Here is a 19128-nt window from a genome sequence, read left to right as displayed (position 1 = left end):
GTCAGGGGAACTAGCTAGGGTAAATGCATGGAGTTATGGTGATAGGGCCTGGGTGGGATTGTGGCCGATGCACACTCGATGGGCCGAATGGCCTCCTTCTGCACTGTAGGGGTTCTATGAATCATTGGACACTCAGGGACAATTTAACATGGCCAATCCCCCTGATGCGCGACAATCAAGCACGAGGTACAAGGCTTCAGTAATTGAAGGCTTTTATTGACAAACAATGGAACTATTTAAACACGAGTACACCATTCCAGACTGGAGGGGTCCCACCTGAGCAGAGGGTCTTATGCCTCTCCCAGGAGGCGGGGCCCGACTGGGATGTGCCATAACTGCATCCACCACAGGTATATTAATCCCACAGTGTAAACACCCTAGCCCAACAACAACATTATAACAACCCCACAGTGTCAACACCCTAACCCAACAGCAACATTCGAATAACCCCACAGTGGTAACCAACGATGGTTCACCACATTCACCCCTCCTTTGAAAACAAAGGCCGGCGGGGTGCGAAAACAAACTACATATATACAGAAAAAAATCTACAAGTCCAGACGGTCTGGAGGACCGCACCGTCGCTGTGACCTCCTCAACATCGGTTGTGACACCGGAGCAGGTGCTTGCGGTGGCGTTCTCTCCAAAACAACGTCCGGCTGTCCCCTCGAGGACTCACGGGCCGGTTGACCCTGGTGAAGCGGTGGTGCAGGGGATCCCGGTACCTTCTGTGGTGGCGCCGATCTCCGAGTCTCAGGCAAGCTGTACATGGGAGTATAACTGTTATGCACTGGTCCCGGTGCTGACCGCGCCACGTCCGGGGAAGAAATAAGCGATAGGGGATTCGTGACAGGGGGTATGGGAGCGACAGGAGTTGCTACGTCCCCTGCGGGCGCCAGGTCTTGGATCGAGACTGTGTCCTCTCGCCCGTCAGGATATGCCACATAGGCATACTGAGGGTTGGCGTGGAGGAGGTGGACCGGTTTGACCAAGGGGTCGGACTTGCGGGCCCTGACATGTCGCCGCAGAAGGACAGGCCCTGGGTACGTCAACCAGGCTGGTAAAGATATCCCCGAGGACGACTTCCGAGGGAATGAGAACATCCTCTCGTGGGGAGTAGCATTGGTTGCCGTACACAGGAGGGAGCGAATGGAGTGAAGCGCATTTGGAAGGACCTCCTGCCAATGGGAGACTGGAAGGCCTTTGGACTTCAGCGCCAGTAGGACAGCCTTCCAGACTGTAGCATTCTCTCTCTCCACCTGTCCGTTGCCCCTAGGGTTGTAACTCGTGGTTCTACTAGAGGCAATCCCGTATGAGAGCAGGAATTGCCTCAAGTCGTTACTCATGAACGACGAGCCCCTGTCGCTATGTATGTAGCAGGGGTACCCGAACAGGGTAAAAAGATCACGGAATGCCTTGATCACCGTGGCAGTCGACGTGTCCGCACAGGGGACAACAAACGGGAACCGGGAGTACTCATCTATGATGTTAAGAAAGTACATGTTCCGGTCTGTTGAGGGAAGGGGGCCCTTAAAATCCACACTCAGCCTCTCGAAGGGGCGAGTGGCCTTGACCAATTGTGCCCGGTCAGGTCGGTAAAAGTGCGGTTTGCATTCCGCGCAAATCCGACAGCTTCTTGTTACTGACCTGACATCCTCCACCGAGTAGGGCAGGTTGCGGGCTTTGATGAAGTGGTAGAGCCGAGTGACCCCTGGATGGCACAGATCATTATGGAGGGCGTTCAAGCGGTCCTCCTGCATGGTAGCGCATGTTCCGCGCGAGAGGGCATCCAAGGGCTCATTGAGTTTCCCTGGACGATACATAATATCGTAATTATAGGTGGAGAGCTCAATTCTCCACCGCAAGATCTTGTCATTCTTGATCTTGCCCCTCTGCGTATTATTGAACATAAACGCCACGGATTGCTGATCCGTGATCAGGGTGAACCGCTTATCCGTCAGGTAATGGCGCCAGTGTCTGACGGCCTCCACAATGGCCTGGGCCTCCTTCTCCACTGCTGAATGCCGAATTTCGGGACCTTGAAGGGTGCGGGAAAAAAACGCGACGGGCCTGCCTGCCTGGTTTAGTGTGGCGGCCAGGGCGAAATCAGATGCATCACTTTCCACCTGAAAAGGGATGGATTCATCCACCGCGTGCATCGTGGCTTTCGCAATGTCGCTTTTCAAAGCCTTGAAGGCCAATTGGGCCTCTGGCGTGAGCGGAAAAGTCGTGGACTTGATGAGCGGACGGGCTTTGTCCGCGTAGTTGGGGACCCACTGCGCATAATAAGAGAAGAAGCCGAGACATCTCCTCAGTGCTTTTGCGCTAGCGGGCAAGGGAAGTTCAGTAAGGGGGCGCATACGGTCTGGATCAGGGCCAATGACCCCGTTTTCCACCACGTATCCCAGGATAGCTAACCTGCGCGTACGGAATACACACTTCTCCCTGTTATAGGTCAGATTCAGGCGAGACGCAGTGCGCAAAAAGTTCTGGAGGTTTGTGTCATGGTCCTGCTGGTCATGGCCGCAGATGGTGACATTATCCAGGTACGGGAAGGTAGCCCGCAACCCGTTCTGGTCCACCATTCGGTCCATAGCACGCTGGAAGACCGAGACCCCATTGGTGACACCAAATGGAACCCTAAGAAACTGATACAGATGACCATCCGCCTCAAAAGCCGTGTATTGTCGGTCCTCTGGGCGGATGGGGAGTTGGTGGTAGGCGGACTTAAGGTCTATGGTGGAGAACACCCGGTACTGCGCAATCTGATTGACCATATCAGATATGCGCGGGAGAGGATACGCATCCAGCTGCGTATAACGATTAATGGTCTGACTGTAGTCGATGACCATCCGGGGTTTGTTCCCGCTCTTAACCACCACGACCTGTGCTCTCCACGGACTAACGCTGGACTGTATGATCCCTTCTTTGAGGAGCTGCTGAACCTCAGATCTGATGAAGATCCGGTCTTCAGCGCTGTAACGCCTACTTTTAGTAGCGATGGGCTTGCAGCCTGGTACCAGATTCTTAAACAAAGAGGGTGTGGTGATCTTTAGTGTGGAAAGATTGCATGCGGGGCGCTTTGGACGATTTGGAGGCTGCGGCTGATTCCCTACTGCCAGCGAAGGGAGTGGCCCACCGTACTGTAGGATCACACTCTTCATGTGGACCATAAAGTTTAGTCCGAGGAGAATTGGCGCGCAAAGATGCGGCAACACATCTCGTAAATTGTGCCCTGCACTTCCAGAGTTACCACACAACGTCCTTGGATCGGTACAGACCGGGACCGTGATGCCATAGAAATTGTCTGTTTGGCAGGTAGAACCCGGAGTCCACACCTCTTTGCAGTGTCAGGGTGAATAAAACTCTCAGTGCTCCCGCTGTCAAACAGACAATACACAGTACAACCATTTACCTTAATGTTCATCATTGAACAGTCAAGCCTGTGATGCTTAGCCTGGTCCAGGGTGATCGACGCCACCGTTGGCCCTTGGACGTCACTGCAGGCAGCCGAGGTTGATGCTGAGGACCCCTGCTGGTCGCTCCTGGTCGTCGTCGACCAAGATGGCCGCCCCCATGAATCGCACATGGGTGAGGGCGCCAAGCGTAGCGACTCCTGGTGGTCATCCTCCTCCTCCGCCAGCCACAATGGCGTCGTCCTGGGCTCGCACGTGGTCGGACCTCGTGGGTACTGCGACGCCGATGGAGATGATCTCCGTTCTGGAGGGTCACAGGCTGCACTGCCGTTCTTGGGCTTCGATCTGCAGACTTTCGCGTAGTGCCCCTTTTTACCGCACTGATTGCAGATCACCGTTTTAGCTGGACACTGTTGCCGTGGATGCTTGGCTCCTCCGCAAAAATAGCACCACGGGCCGCCTGGGGCTGCCGCCGTCGTCGGGTCGATATGGGAGCGCGAGCCCGTGGGGCGAGGAGGGATTTGTGACTGCTCCTGCCACGTTGTCTCCACGTGGTCCTCTGGATACAGGGCCAAGCTTTTCGACGCCGCCTCCAGCATTTCAGCCATCTCCATAGCTTGGGTCAGGTTGAGATTCCCTTTCTCCAACAGCTTGAGCCAGATGTACGAAGACCCTACCCCTGCCACAAACGCATCTCGGGCGAGGTCGTACATGTACTGCTCAGCCGACACAGCTTTGCAGTCGCAGCCCCTGGCAAGCTGCAAGAGCTCATTGGCGTAATCCTCCATGGTTTCGCCCGACTGCCGACGTCGTGTAGCGAGGAGGTAACGAGCGTGGATCTCGTTGGGTGGTCTCGTGTATCGCTTTTTCAAGAGCTCGAGGGCCCTCGGGTAAGTGGTGGCCGCACGAATCGCGAGGTAGACAGTGTCGCTTACCCTCGCATGGAGGACCTGGAGTCTGTCGTTATCCGTAGTAACTGCTGCAGAGGCTGCCAGGTAGTCCTCGAAACACTTCAGCCAGTGGTCGAAGGTGTTAGAGGCGCCGACCGCACGTGGGTCCAGTGTCAGATGCTCTGGTTTCAGCATTTGCTCCATACTCTCTTTACTGTCGAGAGTTTCGTGTTTGTCAATAAAATTGATGCGCGACAATCAAGCACGAGGTACAAGGCTTCAGTAATTGAAGGCTTTTATTGACAAACAATGGAACTATTTAAACACGAGTACACCATTCCAGACTGGAGGGGTCCCACCTGAGCAGAGGGTCTTATACCTCTCCCAGGAGGCGGGGCCCGACTGGGATGTGCCATAACTGCATCCACCACAGGTATATTAATCCCACAGTGTAAACACCCTAGCCCAACAACAACATTATAACAACCCCACAGTGTCAACACCCTAACCCAACAGCAACATTAGAATAACCCCACAGTGGTAACCAACGATGGTTCACCACACCCCCTCACCTGCACCAGATGCGGGGAGAACATGCAAACTCCACACAGTCAGCCGAGGCCAGAATCGAAGCCGGGTCCCTGGCGCTGTGCGGCAGCAGTGCTAACCACTGTGCCACCGTGCTGCCCTAGAAGAGGAGAAAGACCAAAGCAGAGCTAAAGGGAAAAAATGCTATTTTTTAAAGCCTCATTAAAGCCAATGTTTTTCCAACTGTTGTGATGTTTCAGTGTACAACAGGCAGGGGAGGGGTGGGGGATAGGGAGTGGGGTGGGGTGGAAGGGGGTTCCATTTTGGCATCTCCTGCCCAGCAGAAACTGGGCAGGGGGACTCACAAGTAAAGAAGAGTGAGCCGCTTACCTGCTGGGGGAAGAATGAACACGACCGGTTTTGGCAGAAGATGAAGCCTCTCTTAAATCTGGCTGGTGCGTACCTCACTATTCTGGGAGGAACGAGAAATTCAAAACTCGTTTCTGCCCCCAAAGATTCAAACAGCAAAAATGGGATTTTGTCCCATCGACTAGTAATAGGAAGTGAGATGCTTCCAGCCTCTGAAGGTTTTCTTAGTGCCATGGATGTGGGTGTCCCTGGCGAGGGTAGGATTTATTGCCCATCTTAGTTGCCTTTGGCAAGGTGTTTTCTTATTTATTCATGGGATATGGACGTCGCTGGCTGGCCATCATTTATTCCACCCAAAAAACAAAAAAGGGACGGTACAGTGGCACAATGGTTTGCACTGCTGCCTCACAGCTCCAGGGACAATTCCGACTTCAGGTGACTGTCCGTGTGGAGTGCACTGGAATGTCAGCATAGATTTCTGAGCTCTCCTCAGAGGCAAGAGTGCTGCCGACTGATATACAAGCAAAATGCTGAACTAAAAGCAGAAACTGTTGGTAAAACTCAGCAGGTCTGGCAGCATCTGTGGAGAGAGAAACAAGAGTTAATGTTTCGAGTCTACTTGACTCTTCTTCAGAGCCGTGCTACTGACTGAGCCAGACCTTTCAATTGCCAGTCCAGCAATGTAACCACTGCCCCTAACGTGATGTGAACATGGAGAAATAGCCCCTCAATGCCCAAGGAGGTTAGGTGGATCAGCCATGCTAAATTACCCCTTAGTGCCTAAAGATGTGTAGGTTAGATAGAAACATAGAGAAACATAGAAATATAGAAAACTACAGCACAAAACAGGCCCTTCGGCCCCACAGGTTGTGTCGAACATATCCTTTTAGGCATTCCTATAACCCTCCATCCTATTAAGTCCCATGTATTCATCCAGGAGTCTCTTAAAAGACCCTATTGAGTTCGCCTCCACCACCACTGACGGCAGCCGATTCCACTCGCCCACCACCCTCTGTGTGAAAAACTTCCCCCTAACATTTCCCCTGTACCTACACCCCAGCACCTTAAACCTGTGTCCTCTCATAGCAGCCATTTCCACCCTGGGAAAAAGCCTCTGAGAGTCCACCCGATCTATGCCTTTCAACATCTTATATACCTCTATTAGGTCTCCTCTCATCCTACGTCTCTCCAAGGAGAAAAGACCGAGCTCCCTCAGCCTATCCTCATAAGGCATGCCACTCAATCCAGGCAACATCCTCGTAAATCGCCTCTGCACCCTTTCAATCTTTTCCACATCCTTCCTGTAATGAGGCGACCAGAACTGAGCACAGTACTCCAAGTGGGGTCTGACGAGGGTCTTATATAGCTGCATCATTATCCCCGGACTCCTAAACTCAATCCCTCGATTGATAAAGGCCAGCACACCATACGCCTTCTTAACCACCTCCTCCACCTGCGGGGCCGATTTTAGAGTCCTATGGACCCGGACCCCAAGGTCCTTCTGATCCTCCACAGTACTAAGAGTCTTTCCCTTTATATTGTACTCCTTCATCCCATTTGACCTGCCAAAATGGACCACTGCGCATTTATCTGGGTTGAAGTCCATCTGCCACTTGTCCGCCCAGTCTTGCATCCTATCTATGTCCCTCTGTAACTTCTGACATCCCTCCAGACTATCCACAACCCCACCAACCTTCGTGTCGTCATGGGATGGATTAGTCATGGGAAATATGTGAGGTTACTGGGATAGGGCTGGGGAGAGGGCCTGGGTAAGATATTCTGTCAGAGGGTTTGGTGCAGACTAAATGGGCTGAATGGCCTCCTTCTGCACCGTCAGGAGTCTATGAAATATTCACTTCAGGGAATAATATGAATGGCGTGGAGTCTTCTTATCGTGAATGGTGGTGCAAGCAAGGATGGGCTAAATAGCCTTTGCCTTGTACGGTGCTAATATGTATTAAATCTGTTGTCAGCCGATGTCAATCATTCCTTTCCCCCCAGCTGTTAACAATTTGGCCTCAACGTGTTTGAGTGATTTAATTTACTCTCCAATCATCGCTAAGGGAGGCAGTGCGGGGTGAAGTATTTACTGTATGTGAAGTGTGAGTGAATATGATTTCCTCACAGATTGGTATAGCGACTATAATCTCCCTTCCCCCTTGAAGCAGTTGAGAAAATCTTTATAGCCTTCAGCTGGAATGTTTGTTTCATTTTTAAAACGTCCTGTAAAGTTTATTTTTATATATATACATCAATTGGAATGGTGAAATTTAAACACACGTTTGCTGTGATGGATTTTTTATTATTTCGTTCCTGATTGTTATGGTTATATTTCTCTTAGCATTTTTATTTGTATATTTGCAGACTTCTGCTGCAGGCTGGAATAGATATCAACCGCCAGACAAAGGCTGGAACAGCGTTACACGAAGCCGCACTGTGCGGGAAGACTGACGTGGTCCGCTTGCTACTGGAGGTAAGGGTTTTTGTTCGGAACATGCTTGGACTGCTGCACTGCACTATCACACAGCGATCCGTTAGGCTGGCTTATGCATGTGTCGATTGGTCTAGTTGGACCAAGGAGCGGCACAGGCTTGGAGGGCCGAAGGGCCTGTTTCCTGTGCTGTATTGTTCTTTGTTTGTCATTTTGCATTGCCCACTGTGATGCCGCTACAGTTCAATAGCCCACTCCAGGGAGGTGAGGCCAAGGCGGCGCGGTGGTTAACCTCACAGCTCCAGTGACCCAGGTTCAATTCCGGCCTCGGGTCACTGTCTGTATGGAGTTTGTACATTCTCCTCCGTGTCTGCATGGGTTTCCACTGGGTGCTCCGGTTTCCTCCCACAATCCGAACATGTGCAGGTTATAGGTGGATTGGCCATGCTAAATTGCCCCTTAGTGTCAGCGGATTAACCGGATAAATATGCGGAATTACGGGGATAGGGCCTGAGTGGGATTGTTGTCAGTGCAGGCCTGATGGGCCGAATGGCCTCCTCCTGCACTGTAGAATTCTATGACCATGTTTACAAGTTGCATTTGACTTCTTCCTGTCCATTTGACTTGTGTCGGAAGAACTTAGGCTGGAGAAAACGGCATTCATTTCTCATTTAGAATGGTTATATTGGCGCCGGGGCATATCATTCACCAATAGACTAATGTGACTGTGTGAAATGTCACTCTTTGCTATTTAACAATGGTGTTGTGTCAACCAGGCTAACCCCTTCATTCAAAAAAACATTTTAATGTTTGATTTTAATAGGAATAAAATGGGGAGCGAAGAAAAATCTGTTTGCCGACTCGCCGTTCACCTATATTATTCCGTAGTGTAAAGTGTCAAGATCTACGGTGATAATTTTACAACCGTCAGGAATTGAAACCACAATGGGGCGGCCTCCAAAATATCTTCTTTTTCTTTCAGATGTAACCAATGCTTACAGGGTGGCACGGTGGCACAGTGGGTAGCACTGCTGCCTCACAGCGCCAGGGACCCGGGTTCGATTCCCGGCTTGGGTCACTGTGTGGAGTTTGCACCTTCTCCCCGTGTCTGCGTGGGTTTCTTCCGGGTGCTCCGGTTTCCTCCCGCACTCCATAGATGTGCGGGTGAAGTGGATTGGCCATGCTAAATTGCCCCATAGTGTCAGGGAGACTAGCATGGTGTTGTGGGGATAGGGCCTGGGTGGGATTGTGGTCGGTGCAGACTCGATGGGCCGAATGGCCTCCTTCTGCAGTGTGGGGATTCTATGACTTCTTATCGAATGAATTAAGAAATGGTCCCAGATTCAAACTTGACTCTGTTAGCTTTTAACCATTTGCCCGACTCGATCTCTTTACTCATTGGGAATTTGGAGCGTTGTTATTGTAGACAGAGGGGCTTCGACAATACCTTACCGACCTAAAGCTGTTCAATTTAATTGTGTTTCAGAGTGGGATTAACGCACACATCAAGAACACTTACAATCAGACGGCCCTGGACATTGTTCATCAATTCACAGCGACGCAAGCAAGCAAAGAAATCAAACAAATGCTCAGAGGTAAATCTGAAAGCAGAAAGGTGTTTCAGACTGCGCTGTGGTGCACCCTGCAGCCTTCCATAAAGGGGGAAGAGCTTGCATTTACACACCTTCTTTTATGACCCCTGAACGCAATGCCTTTCGCTCTCAACACATTGGCCAGGATTCTCCCAAAAAAATTCGAAGCCCCCAATTTGCGGGAAAATGGGAGAAACTCCCGCTGTTTCTTTTGCATGATTTTCGGAATGAATCTCCCGCACTCTGTGCACTCCCTCTGAATATCAGGGAGTGGGGCCTATTCCCGCTGGAGAGGCCAGCAGCATAGCACTGAGTGCGCCACTGCACATGCGCTGATCTCTCAGTGCTGAGCTCGGCGCATGCGCACTGGCCCCGCACTGCCAGCCTCCCGTTCGCTGGCCAGCACTCCGACTCCCCATCACTGACCCTCTGACCCACCCCCCGATCCCTGGCCTCCCCGGGGCAAGTCCCAATGTCCACACTCTCTGGCCAGCCTTGATGTCCCAATCCCCCCCATCCCCCCCCCAACCCACCCCCAGCAGTCGCACCCCCCCACCCCATCTAACCCCCCCCAATACCCCGGCATTCCCGACCCCTACCTTGGCAGTCCCGACCCCCCATCCCCACACCCGGCAGTCCTGACCCCCTGACAGACCCTCCCTCTACCATCGATCCCAATGCAGAGTGGCAGCAGGACCCCCCACCCCCACTGATGGTGCCCCTGATAGGCTCTGTCCCTCAATGGGCCCCACCCCCTCTGGCCCTGCCCCCTTGGCACTGCCTGATGCCTGGTTGGCATTGCCTCGGTGCCCTTTGGGCATTGCCAGTTTGTCCCTTGGGCAGTGCCAGGGGGCCAGGCTGGCACTGCCAGAGCCACCCTCAACTCTTGGGGGACCTTCATGGCCTCTCTTCATTCTAGTGGGATTGGGCTGCCTGTTCCCCGTTAGTGGGGAGTAGTTGTAATCCCTGCTGGAGAGAAGCACTCCTGGTAATGGGGGGAGACACTAGCGGGCCCGGAGCCTTCTGTCCTGGGCCTGCTAATGATATGCTAATCACGATTATAATATTGAAATCAGCTCCACGCCGATTTTCGGCACAGAGCTCATGACGCTGAAAAACGTTGCCACGGAGATGCACGGAGGCCTGGGCTCCCAGCAGGAAGCCTGTGAAATGGCCCCCGCTGATGTCTCCCGGCCTGCTGTGGGCTGGGATAATTGCCCCCATTACCTGTGAAGTGTTGTAATGTGAGAAATCTTCCAGCTAATTTACAAGCAACAATCAACATCTCATCCAAAAAATGGCACCGCTGACAATGCAACACTCCCTCAACCCTTAACCCAGACCATGTGCGCAAAGCCAACTGCCCTACCCCCACACTCCCATCATAGGAGGGGCGATGGCCTAGTGGTATTACCACTAAACTGTTAATCCAGAAACTCAGCTAGTGTTCTGGGAACCAGGGTTCGAATCCTGCTACAGCAAGTGGTGGAATTTAAATTCAATAAAATAAAATCTGGAATTAAGAATCTACTGATGACCATGAAACCATTGTTGGAAAAACCCATCAGGGTCACTAATGTCCTTTAGGGAAGGAAATCTGCTGTCTTTACCTGGTCACCTACATGTGACTCCAGAGCCACAGCAATGTGGTTGACTCTCAACTGCCCTCTAAGGGCAACTAGGGATGGATAATAAATGCCCAGCCCAGCCAGCGACGCACATGTCCTACAAAATAATTTTTTTAAAATTGGTTGCGAGACTTGTCAACCGTGTGATATCCTGCCTTCCCACGTCCAATCGAAGCGTGAAGTGACTCCTCATGACCTGACTGGGTGATTCACGACAATCAAACAGCCATTTCCCATTGCCAATGTTCTTAAGATAATAAATGAAAATATTTCCTGCTCCACCCTAATGCAGTGCCTGACAACCCAGCGCAGCACCTTGACCAGTCCCCAGATAGCCGCAGATAATGGTTCCTCTTCCTGTTTTTTCAGATGCTTCTGCTGCCCTGCAGGTCAGGGCTGTGAAGGACTACTGCAACAATTACGATTTGACGAGCCTTAATGTGAAAATGGGGGACGTTATTACAGTAAGTGCGATATTTCAGTCAAATGCCATCTCCGATGATCTTGTCTCTGCTTAACATGTCAGATCGTCCCAGTCAAATGAGTGATGCATTCGAAACCTCCGAATAAAACTTTGTAACGGCATGGCTGTTCATAGAACCATAGAATCCCTCCAATGCAGAAGGAAGCCATTCGGCCCATCAAACCTGCACCAACAACAATCCCACCCAAGCCCTATTCCCACAACCCCACATACTTACCCTGCTAATTTCCCTGACACTAAGCGACAATACCTGGAGGAAACCCACGCAGACACGGGGAGAATGTGCAGACTCCACACAGGCAGTCACCCGAGGCTGGAATTGAACCCAGGTCCCTGGTGTTGTGGGGCAGCGGTGCTAATCACTGTGCCACCAAACCACCCAATATTGTCATACTGTGGAATGCAACACTTAATAGCAAACTGTTTGATTTGATTTATTATTGTCACATGTATTAGTATACAGTAAAAAGTATTGTTCATTGTGCACTATACAGACAGGGCATACCGTTCATAGAGAACGAAAGGAGAGGGTGCAGAATATAGTGTTACAGTCATAGCTAGGGTGTAGAGAAAGATCAGCTTAATATATGGTAGGTCCATTCAAAAGTCTGATGGCAGCAGGGAAAAAGCTGTTCTTGAGTTGGTTGTTACGTGTTGTTGATTATTGTTGATGCAATAAAAAGAGTTTCAAGCATTTGCTGCTTGTTCCATAAAGTGGATGATCATCCTTCTCTTTTACAATGGCAGCGCTGTGCTTACCACAATGTCTTGTTGCTTTAGCCTACAGCCGTACAGGAAAAAACTTTTTCTTTCTAAGGGCTGCATGTATTCCCCTGACCAGGATAGCCCACTAAGCAGCACGGTGGCACAGTGGTTAGCACTGCTGCCTCACAGCGCCAGGGACCCAGGTTCGATACCCGGCTTGGGTCACTGTGCGGAGTCTGCACGTTCTCCCCGTGTCTGCGTGGGTTTCCTCCGGGTGCTCCGGTTTCCTCCCACAGTCCGAAAGACATGCTGGTTTGGTGCATTGGTCATGTTGAATTCTCCTTCAGTGTACCCGAACAGGTGCCGGAGTGTGACGACCAGGGGTTTTCACAGTAATTTCATTGCAGTGTTAATGTAAGCCTACTTTGACACTAATAAATAAACCTTAACTTAACTCTTTTGCCCTCAGCCTTCAACCTCTCTTTCTCTCTCCAACTCCCAACCGTTCTTGCCTCTCCCTATTTTACTGCTAGTGTAAACACTCTCTGATTTCCTCTCTCTCGATCCCTCACCACCTGCAGACTCTTCCCCCTTTCCTACATTATCCAAGGAGGTGAAATGGAAACCCGCTGCATAAGATGGCATTAATCCCCAGCACCTCCGAACCGTGCCAACCCTCAGCTCCCTCATTCCTTCATTGCTTAAAAGCAGCCTCCTGATTTGCATGTATTTTATCACTGGCAGTGCCCCTCACAATGGCCCTTCACCCTCTGACTGGGCATTTCAGTAAACAGACAGTCCCAGCCGTGAAATATTTGTGGTAGAAAGGAAGTCCTCGATAGCACGTTTATATAGCAGAGCCAGTCCCCTGCTCCCTCCCCAACAGACAACTGGTGCTCTCAGTCTCCCGACACTCCACTGTGGAGGATAAATCAAAGCCTTTTATAGAGACAGTTACATCAAGCTTCTGGTCGAAATCTTCTCTGATATCATGAAGGAGACCATACAATGGGCAAGGCCTCTTCTGAGGCTTGTAGAAGTGGACTGACACCCAAGAGCCAGATTTTGGTTCCAAGACAGGTGGCTTCCATTGGGAAATTACCCAGCTCCTATAGGACCCACCTCAGTAGTATTGTGCGATTTTCACTTCGGGGACAGGTACAGGACGGAATCCAGCCCTTCGATCCCAGAAACAGATCGCAGGCAGCCTCGGATGTGAAGACAGGCTGGTTAGAAGGCACGCCTTCTCTGGACTTCAAGGACGGCATGGTGGCACCGTGGTTAGCACTGCTGCCTCACAGTGCCAGAGACCCGTGTTCAATTCTGGTCTTGAGTGACTGTCTGGAGTTTGCACATTCTCCCCCCGTGCCTGCGTGGGTTTCCTCTGGGTGCTCCGGTTTCCTCCCACAGTCCAAAGATATGCAGGTTAGGTGGATTGGCCACGCTAAATTGCCCTTAGGTGTCCCACAATGTCTACGTTAGATGGAGTAACCATGGGAAATGTGTGGGCCTACAGGAATAGGTATGGGAGAGGGCCTGGAGAAAATACTTTCTCAGACAATTGGTGCAGAGTCGATGGGCCAAATGACCTCTTCTGCCATGTAGAGATGAAATCTAAACTTCTTGCAATCTAATTATTAGAGCTCTCACTCTGACACACTTGATAATTGAAAAACCTTCTATTCATAAAGTTTATTCAAAGCTTTTAAACATCCTTATTATTCAGTTTTTATAAAAATAAAAGGCCTCTACTCATAATCCCAACTCAAAAATAATGAATTGTATAATAGCCTCTGAAACTGCTAATCAAACTTTGAACTCAACTCCTGTGGAGATATCTATACCTTTTGAAATTCAGCCAAGCATTCACAGTGACATAATAATAGCCCTTGGGGAAATGTCAACAAAGAACTCTATTAAAACTGCACGACCAGATGCTATAGTTTTGTTCTAACCTGCAGTAGATGGCCCGTGAATCAAAGTAGTCCAGCAGAGGGTTTTTTTAATGAACTTTTAATGATAGATACAACTAATGTTTAAAGGTAAGGAGGGAAGCGCAGTGGCAATGATACTGGACGACTGGACTAATGCCCAGGAAACATATGTTAAATTTTGTAATAATGCCTAAGAGATTTTTAAATTTAATTAATAAATCTGAAATAAAATGCTAGACTTTATTAATAATGGTCATGAAACTGCCAGATTGTTACAAAAACCCATCTGGTTCACTAATGTCCTTCAGGGGGAGGAAATCTGCCGTCCTTATCTGGTCTGGCCTACATGTGACCCCAGACCCACAGGAACGTGGTTGTCTATTAACTGCCCTCTGAAATAGCCTAGCAAGCCACTCAGTTGTATTAAACTGCAGTAGAAAAGTGTTCCGAGTCTGTGCCTACACAGCATGGAGTGCAAGCCGTTGAAGAAGACAGCTCACCACCACCTTCCCGAAGGCAGTTTTATTTATTTGTTCATGGGATGTGGGCATCACTGGCTGGCCAGAATTTATTGCCCATCCCCGAGGGCATTTAAGAGTGAATCACATTTCTGTGGGTCTGGAGTCACAGGTAGGCCAGACCAGGTAAGGTTGGCAGATTTCCTTCCATAAATGACATTAGTGAACCAGATGAGTTTTTCCGACAATCAACAATGGTTTCATGGTCATCAGTAGACTTTTAATTCCAGATTTTTATTGGATTCAAATTTCACCACTTGCTGTGGTGGGATTCGAACCCAGGTCCCCAGAGTCTCTGGATTAACAAGTCCAGCGACAATACCACTACGCCACTGCCTCCCCCTTGGAGGCATGGACAATAACATCTGGTCTTGCCAACAATGCTCACACTCCAGGGACGAATTGGAAGAATAATTTGGGAACAGGGCGCCACCGCCTTGTGTGGAGATCCTGAGTGACACAGGGAGACAAAATGGGGAGCAGCGATGGTAAATACCTCAACAGTCGATCTGACTCATGCGTCCACGGTGAAGAACCTTGTTTCAGACAGGAGAGTTTGTTATTGTGATGCTTTGAATTAAGTTCTGATTTGCAAGGAAATGAACGTTCAGTTCACCAATGATGACTGAAGTAATTAAAAGGAGTCCCTTTACAATCAACTCCCAGCAATACAGCAGACATACAGCAGGTGGTGCTGTACACACACATACACACACACGCTCAGACATCACCATCAACAATATTATCAAGGCTTTAATCACTTCTCAATCGATTGGCCAGCAACCAAGTAGGAATGGAACTGTCCTTCACAAGGACCTTCTGACAAGGCTTCCCTAATGGTTGTCCTGATTCCATTCACACCACAACATTGACAAATTCATTAGAATGCCCGATTTCACCTCCTGACAGAAAGGGTGGTTCGGTTAAGGCGAGAGAGACACTTTTGCTCTTCTCACTGCCTTCACGCTGTGTCAACATTTTTTAGACTTAGCTTCTCTTTCCTCTTACTTCTATCCGCCCATGCCTGATGTTTCACCCTGCTTTTAGCAGACTCTGCATTTCTTACTCTCAATTCTTGCCGAAAACCTGACAGCGCACGGGACAACACGGAGAACGAATAACCTCTGAAGGAAAAGGGCAACGCATATCAGTAAAAATGGCAGCACCAGTTCAGAGAGTAAACAGTAAGGCTGCAGCTTCACCTGCCTGAAAGGTCCTTCATCAAGGCCTCAGGCTGCGCGTCCTGGACTCAGAGTAGGCCTCAGGCCTTACCTGTTTATCTATTTAGCACAGGGATGGTTCTGTCAAGCACAACCCCCGCAGCACTCACTAAGAGGATCAAGCATCATCCTGGTTTCTTCCACAGGTGTCTAACTTTGTATTTTCTTTGATTTCCCGCAAGGTTCTGGAGCAGCATCCTGATGGGAGGTGGAAAGGATGTATCCACGACAACAGAACTGGCAACGACAGAGTGGGATATTTCCCATCTTCTATTGCGGAGGTGATTAGCAAGCGATCAGGTAAAACACAAATGTCCTCCTCATCTTTGTCTTAGGAACCCTGAACAAATTGCCAAACAAAAATGTATCAAGACATCGGGCCTTTTATTTTAACTTAACTGTTTTTAATCCGGATTTCTTTTGTGCCTGTTATGGATGAGGGAACCCGGTGCATATTAATATTAATTATTTAGTCACATCCAAAATGAAGAATCAAACCACCGTCATACCTCCGAGTGTAGGACTTCTGTGCTAAATAGATAAACAGGTAAGGCCTGAGGCCTACTCTGAGTCCAGGACGTGCAGCCTGAGGCCTTGATGAAGGACCTTTCAGGCACAGTTCCTTCTGTAAAGTAGAAAATAATTTTTCTTGCCTTGTTTGATTTTCATTCTTGAGAACATTAAACTGAGCCTTTTTTATATACATACATTTGCCAGGTACTTTGCCAGGTTAACTAAATGTGTTCAAAAGCATATAAATTTACAGAGAACCCATAGATGGCATAGATTTACAAATGGAACTTCACCAAAGAAAATATCTGGTGGAAGTTCAGCAGGTATCAAATATCAGGTCAATGCTGGACTTCCCATTTCTGCGTTAATAGTGATCGAGGTGGGAGTGTTTGTGTAAACAGCGATTGAGGTAGGAGGGCTTGTGTTAATAGTGATGGAGGTGGGAATGTTTGTGTAAATGTAAAGGCAGGCCAATGTCAGAAACAAACCCAGAGGTCTTTTATTACCCTCAACTCTTGCCAAAAGCCTGACAGCGCATGGGACAACACGGAGAATGAATAATCCCTAAGGAGAGGAGAAACACATATTGGTAGAAATGGCAGCACCTCTCCTGGGCCAAGACTAGGCCCCAGGCCTACTATTAAATATCCGGGAGTAGCCCTGAATTGGAGACTGATGATCTTCCCCACATCATTGCTCCCATTTCTTGCTGAAGATTATATTTCTCATGAATAAAACTAGTCTCTTAATGTGCAGGCAGGGTCTAATGCTGACCTACAGGATATCAACACTATCCTGACGTTCCTATCCCGTTGATGGTGGGTGAATGGTGTGCCTGCCATGGACAAAGTGTCGCCACAATCAAGAGCCTCATTGCCGCATCGTCACCGAGGCCTCACCTCATTCCCCAACCACTTAGACTAGTAGAAGCAACATGTAGCATAGGCGTTCCAATTGCTGGAGATCAGAACCAACCCGCCCTTGAGCTGATTTCCAAGCATTTGATATTGTAAATCTCATCATGAATCTGAGTAAAAGGTAGCCTACCCATTAGAACAAGATTCTAGTGACAGAGCTCCACTCACAAATACCGTGAAAATGGAGAGTCCCACAATGGAACTTCAGATTACATAAGAACTAGGAGCAGGAGTAGGCCATCTGGCCCCTCGAGCCTGCTCCCCCATTCAATAAGATCATGGCCGATCTTTTCGTGGACTCAGCTCCACTTACCCGCCCGCTCACTTTAATTCCTTTACTGTTCAAAAATTTATCTATCCTTGTCTTAAAAACATTCAATGAGGTAGCCTCAACTGCTTCACTGGGCAGGGAATTCCACAGATTCACAACCCTTTGTGTGAAGAAGTTCCTCCTCAACTCAGTCCTAACTCTGCTTCCCCTTATTTTGAGGCCATGCCCCCTAGTTCTAGTTTTGCCTGCCAGTGGAAACAACTTCCCTGCTTCTATCTTATCTATTCCCTTCATTATCTTATATGTTTCTATAAGACCTCCCCTCATTCTTCTGAATTCCAATGAGTATAGCCCCAGTCTACTCAGTCTCTCCTCATCGGCCAACACTCTCAACTCCAGAATCAACCTAGTGAATCTCCTCTGCACCCCCTCCAGTGCCAGTATATCCTTTCTCAAGTAATTACCTGGGGAGGAGGACACTGAAGTGTTGTAGACTCATATCAATATCTTCTTTTTCCATTCAGGCCTTTATTTGGTTTGAAGAGGTATAGGCGACTAAAATCCAATCCTGTCAGGATGATTCAGGATTGCTATTTGGTTCATCTTTCATCATCAATTATGACTTTTTCTGTTGGAACTCTGACCTACCAAAGGATAGTTCAATGGATTCCTAGCCAGGGCTTGCCCTTTAGACAGAAAGTTCCGGAAAACCTGAGCAGGTGTGGCAATATCTATGGAGAGAGAAACAGAGTTAATTTTTTTTTGAGTCCAATATGATTCTTTCCTGAGCCCTTTAGGCCTATAGGTTCAAGAAAACCAGTCAGGTGCCCTAACATGGAGACTGATGATCTCCCTAACAACAGGGATTTGGAGTCCCTGGGGAGCCGATGGCCAAGTGGTATTATCGCTGGACTATTAATCCAGCAACTCAGCTAATGCTCTGGGTTCAACTCCCACCATGACAGATGGTGGAATTTGAATTCAATAAGGAAAAAATCTGGAATTAACAATCTACTGATGACGGCAAAACCATTGTCGGAAAAACCCATCTGGTTCACTAATGTCCTTTAGGGAAGGAAATCTGGCCTACATGTGACTCCAGAACAATGTGGTTGACTCTCAACTGCCCTCCAAGGGCAACTAGGGATGGGCAACAAATGCTGGCCAGCCAGCGACGCCTGTGTCCCACGAATCAATTTTTAAAAACTCAGTAAAACAATGAGCTTTTTAGCCTAACATAAGCTTCACATTCCCCACTGCCGCAGACTGCTAGGGTTCATTTGTGCCCCCAAATTATTTGGTATGAAGTGATCATTTGATGCGGTTATTATCAAATATCTTAGTGTTCAGTCCTTTTTGAGATTAGGGTATTGCCCACAGGAGGGTGGGGAGAGCTGCTTTCTTCAATACAACTGAGTGGCTTGCTAGGCTTCAGTAAGCCTCAAGTCAAAGGTAGGCCAGGTCAGGAAAGAACAGCAGGTTTCCTTTCCTAAATGGCATTTGCGAAGCAGTTGGGTATTTAGGACAATCTGACAGATTCATGGCCATTGTTTACTGGTGCCCACTTTTTATTTAAACTGAGTTCCCAAACTGTCCAAATGAAATTTGAACTCATAAAGTTGGATTTTCACAATCAAGGGTGGATAGCTCGAGTTAAGAAATTTGCCAACTCAGTTTAAAGCACCCCATTATAACCAATTCTTGTGTAGGAT

At 48.9% G+C, this 19128-nt stretch overlaps 1 protein-coding gene across 1 annotated transcript in view; it reads left to right on the top strand.

The window, feature by feature from the left end:
- Positions 1-19128, top strand: part of caskin1 (CASK interacting protein 1) — a 711340-nt gene that overhangs the window by 578548 nt on the left and 113664 nt on the right. The window contains exons 7-10 of the mRNA XM_078239889.1: positions 7568-7676; positions 9121-9229; positions 11224-11318; positions 15898-16015. Of these exons, the coding sequence (XP_078096015.1) occupies positions 7568-7676; positions 9121-9229; positions 11224-11318; positions 15898-16015 (431 nt within the window). The remainder of the gene's footprint in view (positions 1-7567; positions 7677-9120; positions 9230-11223; positions 11319-15897; positions 16016-19128) is intronic.

Source organism: Mustelus asterias, chromosome 23, assembly GCF_964213995.1.
Source record: "Mustelus asterias chromosome 23, sMusAst1.hap1.1, whole genome shotgun sequence".
Classification (NCBI taxonomy): Eukaryota; Metazoa; Chordata; class Chondrichthyes; order Carcharhiniformes; family Triakidae; genus Mustelus; species Mustelus asterias.
This window is presented reverse-complemented; position numbering and strand designations above follow the sequence as displayed.